General features: G+C 43.0%; 1 protein-coding gene across 1 annotated transcript in view; it reads right to left on the bottom strand.

The window, feature by feature from the left end:
• Nucleotides 1–328: 328 nt before the first annotated feature.
• The window catches only part of COA1 (cytochrome c oxidase assembly factor 1), an 84,792-nt gene continuing 72,381 nt past the window's right edge, over nucleotides 329–12,739 (bottom strand). Inside the window, exons 6-9 of the mRNA XM_074943519.1 lie at nucleotides 11,725–11,825; nucleotides 7,723–7,874; nucleotides 5,287–5,363; nucleotides 329–626 (exon numbers count right to left, since the gene is read on the bottom strand). Coding sequence (XP_074799620.1) covers nucleotides 530–626; nucleotides 5,287–5,363; nucleotides 7,723–7,874; nucleotides 11,725–11,825 — 427 coding nt within the window. The 3' untranslated portion in view covers nucleotides 329–529. The remainder of the gene's footprint in view (nucleotides 627–5,286; nucleotides 5,364–7,722; nucleotides 7,875–11,724; nucleotides 11,826–12,739) is intronic.

Raw genomic sequence — 12,739 nt, 5'->3', positions numbered from 1 at the left:
TCATATTTCATTTTTAGTAAATCATATAATAGTGATTTCTCTCTCCAACCTAAGTCTCGTTGTCTTTCCTTGTAAAGATAGTTCAGTGAAGGTTTGGCTACTGACTCCCTTCACCTAAAAAGGGAAAACCACCTATTATTTGGTTTATCTGAAAATCTTAGTTGCCTAGATTTAGAAAGCAAATCAGCTGTCCACATTTGAGATTCATAATCATAAAGAAATGCAATTTACCAGCAAGAGTCCTTTTTAAAAAAATAAACCATAGCAGCACATACAAAATATAACAATACTCTGGAACAGTAACAATATTGTAAAATCTTTATTTTGGATTTCTACCATACACACAAATAAAAAAGGATGAAATTAACAATACCAACACTAAGCTCAGTGCTAGAGAAATAATTGAACTGTAAGATTGCGCACTTAACTGAAATTGTCCATTTGTGACAATACTGTATGTACACAGTAATATGCAACCAATCAAGAAATCCTCAAGTGACAGGATGTGCAAAGCAGCTGTCTTTGTTCTTCACCCCTCCTGTGTGTTGGTGCTCTCCACACACGAATGGTACACAGGAATATTCTGACCATCCCTGAGTTGCAAGGTGACATCCTGGAGACGCCAACTGATACAAACCAAAAGAGCATTTGACTTTAATTGACCAATTTCATACTGTGGTGATGTCAAGTATAAAAACACTAGGCAGCAAGAACGAAATCATTTAGTGTAATTAAATGTGCTTAAAAAAGGTTTGCAAGTATAAACCTCTAAAAGACTCTTTCCTTGATGGCTTAACGGACCAAGAAACTACATATCATGGTTCTGGAAGACCAATAAAATCCTGACAGAGTGATGGCGTGTGGGTTTTTTTTTTTTAAATAACTTCACCTGTCTTTTTCCTTTTACAGTCAGCCACTTCTGCCTATCAAGACTGCAACTAGGTAGTCCTTCGCTAATCTCTGGTATTGGATCTAGATCACATTGCTAAAGAATTATCCTAGTTAGGGAAGCTTTGACATCACATTGTTACTGAATGTGATTGTTGATACAAGTATAGAAGCCCATAGGAGGAGGCAAGTATGCAAAGAGAATAAAATGACTCATTTAGAGAGAGAGAGAGAGAGAGAGCTGTACTTCTGGGATACGCAAAGGTGCACCCTCTGCTCTTCAAAGTTCTGCTCCAAGCCCCCTTTCTGAGAGGACTATCGGTGTTAATCCGCCAGCCACGAAGAACTTTTTCCTCCTCCTCCTTCAAGTATTAGTCCCTATGGGCGCTCCACTGTAGGAAGCGCACCCATCTGTGCGCTCTCGACTGGAGAATGCAAAGCCGTATCCGTGGACCTGCACCGAGCAGAACCTCGGGCCTCCATTGGCCTAACTGTGCCCATTGAAGTAGCAGGCTGGCCAGAATACAAGAATTCCACTTTGTGAAAAATGTGTGAGGTTTCAGAATGCTTCCATTATGATGCAGAACAGAACAAAAAGACCTGTCAAAATTTTGACAGAGAGGGGGGAAAAAAACCCAGAATAGCCAGGAGGTTAGAGCACTCATCTGGGATGAATCAGGAAGATCAGGGACTTGAACCTGGGTCTTCCATATCCACGCAAGTGCCCTAACCATTGGGCCACTGGCTATAGGGGATTGTTCACTCTCTCTGGCTTTGATCAGAAATTCGATCCTAGGGCTAAGAAACCTTTCTGATGAAAACTAGGATAACAGTAAATTAGGTAAACAGATAACATTTCTGCAAACAGTTTTGGTTTCAATCCATCAGCATTTCCTGAAAAAACATTCTGTCAAAGTTCCTGAGCAGCTCTAGTCAGCAGTAGCCATTAACTTAAGTGAGAGTAGTGTCAGGCTAATGCTGATCACTTTTGAAAATCCCACACATACCGTAATACAATTAGGTTGCTGCACCTTTGTATGATGAATCTATAGTCTGGTCACTCCAGGTCAAATCTGCAAATACTCCTATTTTCAAAAGTGACTTTAGACACTTTGGGGCCTAAGTCTCTTCTTTAAAAGTGATTTAAGCTCTGAAGCATCTGTCATTTTTTTTTAAAATACCACCTGGGAATCTAAGTCACTTTTGAAAATTTGACCTTCAGTGTCTTGTCATTGCTGTTTCTCTTTCTAGATTCTAGACTGTAAAGGCTTGTCTGCACATTATCAAGAACCATGTCAGGTAACTCAAATATAATATAGCTATTCCCAACAATGGCTTATGCTGTTGAATTTTATGGAGCAGATGAGACCTGTGTTTGAATCATTGTGATCTGGTTCAAGGGCACATTCATGTCTCATCTATTACAAAATGGAACTGTGTCAGGAACCAACTACGTTGTTACCATTTGCTTTGCACAAAGGGGCACAAATGTGGCCAAATACTTGTGTGATCAAGTTTTACTGGCATGAATGTTTCTGGGAAATATATTTTAAGTTTGCACATGGGTATGTTTGGAGAGTGAATTTTAAATTTATCTATCTTAGGACTTGTCAAGACGAACAGTTAGCGTATGGCGAACTGGAGTGTAAAAGTCTGGTGCAGCAGCATGCCACACGCTGTCTGTGTGGACTCCGCTACTGCGTCCTAAAAGTTCCCTAGATCAAAGTGCAGAATGAGGGTCCACATGGACAGTTACTGTGCTGTAGATTTACACCCCAGCTTGCTGCGCACTAACTGTCTAGATAAGCCCTTAGGCACTTATATACAGTGGTGAGCTGGAGCCGGTTTGCTAGAACCGGTTGTTAAATTGAGAAGCCCTTTTAGAACCCCCTGTTCCGCGAGGGACAAGCGGTTCTAAAAGGGCTTCTAAATTTAACCGGCCAAAAGCGGCGCCTTAGGCACCGACTCCAGGGGTGCTCCAGCCCTGGAGCACCCAATGGGAAAATTTGGTGGGTGCAGAGCACCCACCGGCAGCTCCCCACCCCCAGCTCACCTCCGCTCCGCCTCCTCCCCTGAACATGCCGCCCCGCTCTGCTTCTCCGCCCCCCCCCCCCCCAGCTTCCCGCGATATAGCGGTTTGCGTGGGAAGCCAGGGCGGGCTGAGAAGCAGGCGGCGGCTTCGCACTCAGGCCCAGGGAGGCGGAGGTGAACTGGGGCAGGGGGGACGCGAGGAGGGCCAGCCGTGCCACAGCAGGTAACCGGGGGGGGGGGGGAGGGGCGGGCGCAGGGGAACCGCTCCCCGCCACAGCTCACCTCCGCCACCCTCGGCCTGAGTGGGAAGCCGCCGCCTGCTTCTCAGCCCTCCCCGGCTTCCCACCAAACAGCTGATTTGCGGGAAGCTGTGGGGGGGTGGAGAAGCAGAGCGGGGCAGCGTGTTCAGGGAAGGAGGCGGAGGCGAGCTGGGGGTGGGGCGGGGAGCCGAGGGGGAGAAGCAGAGCAGGGCAGCACATTCAGGGAAGAAGGCAGTGCGGAGGTGAGCTGGGGCCGGGTGCAGGGCGGGGAGCTGCCAGTGGGTGCTCGACACCCACCAAATTTTCCCCGTGGGTGCTCCAGGGCTGGAGCACGCAGGGAGTCGGCGTCTAAGGTGCCACTTTTGATGTGATCAGTAGGGGGAGCGGCCGCTCCCCCTGCTTCCCCCCTAGTTATGCGCCCCCGCCCCTAGGAGCCAGAGGGACCTGCTGGATGCTTCCTGGGAGCTGCCCCAGGTAAGCACCGCCGGGACTCCCCACCTCGCCCCCCCGGCAGGTCCCTCTGGCTCTTAGTGGGTGCCCACCCCACCCCTACGGTGGCCCACAAGACCCTCCTGCCTGGTTCTGGGGCAGACAGGGGAGGGGGGTGGATGGGGCAGCGGGCCGGGGGTGGGCCACGACCCCCTCATGGGGTGAGGAGGGAACTGGTTGTTAAGATTTTGGCAGCTCATTCTGCTTATATGGCCCCATTCACTTAGTATCTGATATGCAAGTACTATTATCTCCTTTTTACAGATGGGGAACTGAGGCACACGGGTTAAGTGACCTACTCAGTCACCTGTAAGTCCATGGCAGAGCAGAGATTTGAGCCCAGGACTCCCAAGTGCTAGGCTAGTACCCTAACCACTGAATTTTAAATGTGGGCTTCACAAGAATTTTCAGCTACTCTTGGTAAGTCTTATCTAGTCATGTAACCGAGACAATCCCACATTGCCAGGTGCAGCGAAGCAAAACTGCTTTGATTTTGGAGATCTAACCACAAGACACAAGGAAAACCGAACTAACAAATGGTTTTTCTACCAATCCGCAAGAACAGAGAAATGCGGAAATTGTAGACTGTTCAGAAATTCTTCAATCCGCAACACAGATCAAACTTGCTGAATAAATTATTGGTTCCTAATTATATTCTTGGTTCTAGAAATCTGTTTGGCCTTTAGAAAGAGGGGGTCAGGGTTTAATGCTGAAAGCCCCACATCCATAACGTAGACTAGTATATTGGAGTAGAAGGAAATTTCTATTTCAGCCCAATTCAGCCTTTCTTTGAACAAAGAGAGACCATATTAACCAGGTACTTGAAGAAAATGAGACAACCCTTAGCTCACTTCACTGGGTACGTCTGTGCTGCCCCTGGGATGGAGCCTCCCAGCCCTGCTAAACATACTCCCGGTAGCCGGGGCTCAAGCTACCGCGCTAAAAATAGCACAGTTGATCTTGCCACTCGGGTGGCAGCTCTGGCTCTCAAACCCACTTGACTGTCTGGGTCCAAGCTCAGGTGGTGAGCCCGTGTCTCTGCAAAATCCGCAGTGCCCACAGGGCTGTTTTTAGCGCACTCACTTGAGCTCCACTAGTACAAGTCTGTTTACCAGTGCTGGAAGGCTCACTCCCAGCTGCAGCATAGACATACCCATCACGTCATGGCATTGCTGTGGTCTGAGAAGAGTAGAAGATATCACAGGCCTGTGATAAAAACTAAGGACAACCAGCGTTCAACCCGGTGCCCAAATATCTTTGTATTTTCTCTGTGTGAAGGGGAAGAAGGGGGTAAATTAGACTCAGTGGGCCAATTATGCACTCCAGTATACTGGGTTACAGTTAACAGAGGACAGTTCTCAGCACAAAGGTCTCGATCTAATGTCCTCATACTTTTGTATTCTTTGGATAACAAATGTAAATTATTGAATAGATATTGTCACTTCCATAATGACTGCATGTGAACACAATATTTCATAAGCTCGTCAAAGGCAGATTTCTTCCTTATTTCCATAATCTCAGCCATTTTGATGACTATAAACCAAAAATCTGGCCCTGCTGCCCTGGATTCTCCTCCTACCCTGAACACTCCACAGAGTACCCTTTTATTCATACTTACCAGTTAAGGGAGAGGTCTCTTACTGAATTGGTACGGAGATATCCAGCTGATTTTGTTCCAGATACTGGTATCTTTAACTGCAGATATAAAAGTTAGTTGAACACTTTTTCAGTGACTGATGTTAGTGAAATGAATGTTTTATTCCTTTCTTAGTCAATAAGATAAAACTGAATCACTCCCAAAATTTTAACACAGATACGTCAGCTTTTCAGCACTTTCAAGAGTTTAAACTTTTTTAATGGGGTGTGAGTGTATTAATTTTGTCATAAACAAATCGGTGTTAAAAGAATGTTCCTGTTATGACTGCAAGCGTATAAAGAAAGTCACTTACTCTGAAATATTTGAGCTAACACCCTTTCTTTGCAAAGCGCTAGGAGATCCAGGGATGACAAGTATTACATAAGAGTTTATTATAAGAAATACAGGCACGAAGGCTGGGATATTGAAAGCTACACTCCATTAAATTAAAGGGAATTGGGTATTAAAACCCTGCAGCAGCTTTAAAAATTCTACCATTAACATACTGTAACTTAATAAATTAGGCTACAGCTGCAGTATTGCATTTCTGCTAAAACATTCAGCATGGCTGAAAAAAATAAATGTGCTCTGTCTATTCTTGATAGACCATCAAAAATGGCAACTCCAAGCCTTCTCAAGCAGGTCTAGCTGGCAGGAGTTGGGCATGCTCTGGAGGTGGTGCAATAGCCCCTGGACCATGCAAGACTCTCTCTGTCATGCTGTAGCAACCCACTCAGGCTGATGAAGGGTCGATTATTCACTGGTTTCATATCTCCGACGAAATAATGCTCATCATTATAGAGGGCACTGAGTGACATGGTGGATAAGAAAGCAGTTGGTTGGTCAGAGGAATGAAATGTGACTTCATCATTAGTCATTTAAATCTTTGTAACATTCTTAAAGGTGACTTACAAAGGAAAAAATGAATTGGAGATTGCTGGATTCCCCTCTTCTGATCTATGTAAAGAAAGCTTGACGGTTTTTGTCTATGCTTTTTTATATTGGAAATTCAGATCTTGCCTGGAAGACTCTAAGGGCAACTGGAGAACTAGGATATTCATAACATTACAGATATCATGCAACTGGATCCTGGTTTAATTGAAAGGGAAAGTGACTTTTATTCAGTCTGTTTAGAACTTGCTGCTTTTTATTTTCTTGGTTAACACCTTTAACTCAAATGCCCTACAGCCAGCTGGAAGAAGATATTTGTCAAAGATTCAACACCCTGTGCTCCTTTCATTAATGGCTTTGAAAACTCTCAGGATGCAGCTGAAACCTCTAGCAAAAGCAGAGTAGACCAGACTAAATACGCTTGATTTTTTTTTTTTTTTTTTTTAAAGCCACTGGCTATCTACACCAGAGGTTCTCAACCACGGGTACACGAAGGTCTTCCAGGGGGTACATGAACTCATTTAGAGATTTGCCTAGTTTTACAACTGACTGCATAAAAAGCACTAGTGAGCACAAACTAAAATTTCATACTGACAATGACTTGTTTATACTATTCTATATCCTACACACTGAAATGAAAGTTCAATATTTATATTTCAGTTGACTTATTTTATAATTATACGGTAAAAATGAGAAAAGTAAGCAATTTTTCAGTAATTGTGTGCTGTGACACTTTTTTGTATTTTTATGTCTGATTTTGTAAGCAAGTAGTTTCCAAGTGAGGAGAAACTTGGAGGTAAGCAAGACAAATCAGACTCCTGAAAGGGGTACAATGGTTTGAAAAGATGGAGAGCCACTGATCTATACTGATACAGAGCCCGAGGGCAGACACAGCATAAAAAGTGATCTTTATCAGTCTGGCTTCACTCTGCTTCAAACTAGTGTAAGCTGTGATGGTGCTAGTCATACTTCACAGTTGTGCAACACATCCACACCAGGACTAACATTTTCAAAAGCACCCTCAGTGACTTATGTACATAAGCTACATTGAAAGTCATTTGGTCTTAGATGCCTAAGTGACGTAAGTACTTTTGAAAATTGTATCCTCTGGCCTTTTAGTGGCATAGCTACTCCAGTAGCTAAAAACCCAAAGGTAGGCAAGGCCTTATGTAAAAATAAAAACAAGCAGAAAAAAAAATCCTTTTGGGTGGGGATGGTGAACCCTTTATACATCATAAAGAAACATCAGTGGGTGCAAACACCATTTATTTTCCTGTAAGAAACTACTTAGCACAATATGAAGGAGTAATTCTTGCTATTTCCTCCTCTACCATATTTCAAATCAAGAGACTTAGATGCCTTTGAAAGTCTCACCCTAAAAAGCACTCATCTATGGGGCCTGTGCACCTAATTCACTTAGTTGCCTTTGAAAAATCTCCCCCTCACTCTCCTCCCCACCATTACTATACACTTAAAATCCATCTTTCACAGCCTTGTTTCACTGGCAGGCAGGCTCCCTGCTCTTACCTGTGCTCTGGCCATGTCAACGCGATTACTCTTGTCTGTCAGTCTGATGTTGTGAACTTTAAGAGGGGGAGCCCCCAGTGCCTCCAAGGCTGCAGGGTCATTCTTAAGCTGCTCAATAGCCAGCTGATAATACTGTGTCCTGGCAAAATTTTCTAGATCAAAGAAAAAGACAGTTGTGGAAATAAGTCACTGTGGGGTTTGAAAAAAACAAATAAAAGGAGACTTAAGGGGGGAGTAAGATTTTTTTTTTTTTTAAACCAACTTCTGTTGGTGAAAGACATGCGCTTTTGAGCTATAAATTTGAAGAGCTCGGTGTAGCTCAAAAGCTTGTCTTTCACCAACAGAAGTTGGCTTAATGAAAGCTAGTACCTCACCCACCTTGTCTCTCCCAAATTGGACCAACAAGGCTACAACAACACTGCAAATAAAAGAAATGACACCCCCCCACACACACACACACATTCTATAATATTATACATACACACACAGAAAACCCTCTAAAAAAAGAATTCAACCCTATAAATAGTAATGATTTCTAAATCTGAGACTTTTACATATGTGGATTGCCAAAAAGAGAATCCCAGGTCTGCACTACCCCCTTTCTCAGTGGTGACAGCAAACCGTTCTAAATGTGGGGAAAACAACTATTGACTAAAAATGATCCCAACCCCTAAATCAGAAACATTGCAGCAGAAGGAAAGTGTTATTCTGTAGCAAATTTAGGTGAAATAGGCCCTGGATTTAAGACCTTTCAAATGTCCTGCACATATTAAGAGTGGCATTATGGGCAAGTTTCCATGCTTTTCTGACACTTGCAGAGCAGTAGGAGGTGCACTCAACAACATTCTGAATGGATTCTAAACTTTATAGGGAATTCTGGAAAACATGTAGGAACTGAGAGAACTTCTTACATTGCTCTAGGATGGCAGTAGCAGCTGCTGCTACAGAAACTTTGTTTTAGGATTAAGCGAGGTTTAAGCAAAAGTCCCGACAACTAAAACACAAGTGGAGGAAACATTAATTTTAAAAGGGTATAATAAAACATATACAGTTGTCACCATCAAAGTCAATGTGCTCCCAGCTACTACTTCACAGTATGTGAAGTATAACAGCAAGGAACTACAGAGAAATAGTGTGGCAGCTGAGGTGATAACTGGAAAATATTCTTTCCAGTGGTGACCAATGTATTAAAATAGAACTGTTGGGGGGAGGGGGGAACTAGTGGCCCTTCTAGTGCTAGAAAAATCTTTAAGCAAACTTTTCAAGCTGTGCGTGCTGAGAGCGGGATTTTCAGATGTTCTCAGCACTGGCCTAGCTTCACTCTCACTGACCTCAATGAGAAGAGGGTTAGGCTAACACGGAATACTTTTGAAAATCCCACCCTGAATATCTAGTTCCCACCTTAGATTTAAAACAGAGGACTCCAATCTCTTGTTTGTCCACCTCTTTATATTGCTCTGGGAGTGCAACAGGGTTGGAGGCTGTCCCCAGTTGACAAAAGACATAAATTAAAATATGTCTAGCCCAAGTTCTCCCATAGCCACTAATGAGGGCAGCAGCTGGCCATTTCCTGAGGGAGGACAGTCTCTTAGGGCCATGGATAGCAGTCAGCCAGGCTGCTTTCAAAACTTTGAGGCCATCCCCAGCATAGAAGCAGACTCTGAATCGGGAAGCTGCAGCCAGTCCCCCTTCACCCTGCTTCTCAGCTGCGCACAGTAGACAGTGGTATCTCATGAATATCTTGCCTGAAGTATTAACATAAAATGCCTAACTGTGTGTGAACTTGTATATCTATAGCATCAACCCAGAGCAGGGGTTTCTAAAGGGCACAACAGTTGGCTATAAAGATGACTGTTTATCTCCTCACAGAGAGCCTGAAATTAGAGCTCAGTGGTTTATAGTTACAAGAAACTTCCCAATTATTGTGTGTCTGAAACTATTTCAGCATGACACAAAACTTAAATGGTGGGAGCAGTGGAAGCGGTTGGGTTGTTTTCTCCCTGGCACTGTCTTCGGAGCTCTGACAAAGCAAAGAGAATTTTTGTAGAAAAGGTCCAGAACAGGAACAGTTATACATAGCAGATATATAAGGAAGTGATGTAAACCACTGGGTACAGCAAAGAGAGAAGTCAGAGGATCCTAGAGTCCAGTGCTACTCAGCCATTCAATGTACAACATGAAGGAAGTCCCAGAACTTCCTTGCACTTCAGTCATCTTGGCTGTACACACAAAGATGAGGAAGGGGAACCAGAACTTCATTGAATCCACATGATTGGCATTGGTGCTTAGTTCTCCTGGGTTAACAAGCCTTTACGGTTAGAGATATGAAACTGTATTAGCTTGTGAGTCAAAGTAGCAGCTTCTGTTTCTGTTTGATGCTAATGAAGAGGGTAACTCTCATTAAAGGCTTACTTTAGTGATTAAAAGCCCAGTTGGCTTGTAATCAAAATATCAGAAACAGTATGTGGTTATCAATATCACACCAATGCAATGGTCCTTAATAGGCTATGCATATTTCATTTGAACACTGCATCAGACAATGGTTTTAATGATGATCAACAGCCACATAAGTTAATTGGATTGTTCAGCTAAATGATTTGGGAAACTAAGGAGGAGTTTTCACTCACTCTGCTAACGAAAGTAAATCTATTTCAAGAGATGTTAAGAGAAAATGCTAATATTCCTGTTAAATCCAGCCTCTCTATTTTAAAACGTCAGACTTCTCAATCTGCCTCAGTTGCAATTCAGAACTCAAGTGCATGAGTTGTCTGAAATACAAGATGGCTTTCCAACGTTGTCCAATTTGTTGTTAAAATATGTCAAATGAAGGGAAGGTTTCACAACTACTGAGGGCTTCATAAAGGGGTTTGGCCACTTTATGCAAGGCCACTTGATGCAAGGCTAGGCAAAAAGCAATATAAATTGATAGTAACTACAGTAGAACCTCAGAGTTATGAACCCCAGAGTTATGAATGGACCAGGCAACAAAGCACGTCATTTGGAACCAATCAGGCAGCAGCAGAGACCAAAAAAGGCAAACGCCGTATAGTATTGTGTTAAACGTAAACGACAAAAAAAAAAGTTTAAAAAAAAATCTCACAAGGTAAAGGAAACTGTTTCTGTGCTTGTTTCATTTAAATTAAGATTGATTAAAAGCAGCATTTTTCTTCTGCACAGTAAAGTTTCAAAGCTGTATTAAGTCAGTGTTCAGTTGTAAACTTTTGAAAGAACAACCATAATCTTTTATTCAGAGTTACAAACAACGTCCATTCCTGAGGTGTTCAGAACTCTGAGGTTCTACTGTACAAGGGAAAAGCATGAGACCCGGAGGACTAGAGCGGTCAAATAAGTGGAAACCAAGCCTGTTGCTTCTGGACTACTAAATGTCTGGAAGTCACTAAAAAAGAAAATCCAATTGCTTGAACTAATAACGTTAATAATTCTCAGCCAATTAAATGCAGCAAGTAGATCTGTCTGTCACCTAATTGACATCATCATCTCTAGGCTTCCTTCTAAGGCTCCAATCCTGCAACATGCTGAGCACTCTTAACTGCTGTTGACTGTCTTCAACAAATGTTGATGCTCAGGACCTCACAAGATCCATTTTGAGGGAACGGCACCATAAACTGGATGTATTACAATTCTAACAGATTCACATTTCCCTATTTAAGTGGTGGTCTCCTGCCCTTTCCCCCACATTTCCCAACAATGACCATTTTTAAAATCTAATTAAGAATAGAAACCTTCATCTGTTTTTAAATAAATCCTTCTGAGACTAAAGTAATCATGCTTCAGAGAGAACTAGTACTGGAATTAAAGCCAAGGCTACAACATGAGGGACATTGCACTGGCAGGTGTGATTAATAAAATCTTTTAAGCTCTGCTGCTCTTCCCTCCCATCCATGTTTATCAGAATCTGAACTATTCTTATTTGTCAACTGTACAAAGGGGAATGATGTGGAGAGGGCAGAAATAAGGTTGCTAATAGCAACAGGACTTACTTTGCATAAGATAATACATCACAGCACATCCCCCACCACTTAACAGCCCCAGATAAATAGCCATTTGCTGTAGTTTTCTTAAAGAGGCTGGCATTTTTCCCCCTAGAAAGAAAAAAAAGAGAGAGAGAGAGACACATTTATTGTATGAGGAAAGCTAAGAGATTGGTTTGGGTTTTTTTGCCAAAGTTCTTTCAATATCCCAGCAAAATAAGCCTGAATGAAATCACCGCATGTAGCAATCAAGCGCTCTCTGGGGCCCCACCGTGCATCCAGAGGAAATCTGTGATGAGAACGGAGCAAACTGGGCACCTAAGCAGGACAGAATATGTTTATTCGCTTCCTTTTGCGATGCCACCACTTCACTAATTGCGAAGAAAAAAATGACCTCCCTGGTGTGGCTGATGGCCAGAAACACAGCATATTGTTCTCACGACTTACCATACATACTCAGTAACACAGTGCAAGTATTCAGGTTTGAGGGGCCAGATTTATCCCTAGTGTAACTCCAGTAAAGTAAATATGCTTGCACCGGAGTCAGTTTGGCCAGAAGTCTTAAGCTACAGAGCCAAGCTACAGCACTGCCAGTAAATATAATGTTGCTGAGGTTTGAGTTTGTTGGGGTTTTTTTTAAGCCACTGGTAAACAGGAAGATTCTTGCAATCCTATTCTTCTCTAATCCTTTTCCTTCTACCATCCTGCCCATTTGATGAGTCATGGTTGTTGTATCTGTCTGAATGACACAGCAGAGTAACAACTACCTCCTAAAGAGTCAACCTAGTAGTTCTCTGGCTTGGCTACCGAAGAGTATTGCTAAACCATATGGCCAGGAGAATCCTATCTAACACTCTTCCCCAAGTCATTCCTTCAGCGCAGGATGGGCCATAAACAAGCATCTGAATAGCTTTTCCTAAAGTGTTTCCATCACAAAAACGTGATAATGGACTGTTGGGGAGGGAACGGTCTGAACCTCATTGTCAAGCAGTCTTGTTGACCGAAGTGTGTAAATTTCTGGAGTT

The sequence above is a fragment of the Natator depressus genome, chromosome 2, assembly GCF_965152275.1.
Source record: "Natator depressus isolate rNatDep1 chromosome 2, rNatDep2.hap1, whole genome shotgun sequence".
In the NCBI taxonomy this organism is placed as follows: domain Eukaryota; kingdom Metazoa; phylum Chordata; order Testudines; family Cheloniidae; genus Natator; species Natator depressus.
Note: the sequence above shows the minus strand (reverse complement) of the source record. Positions and strands in the feature narration are given on the sequence as shown.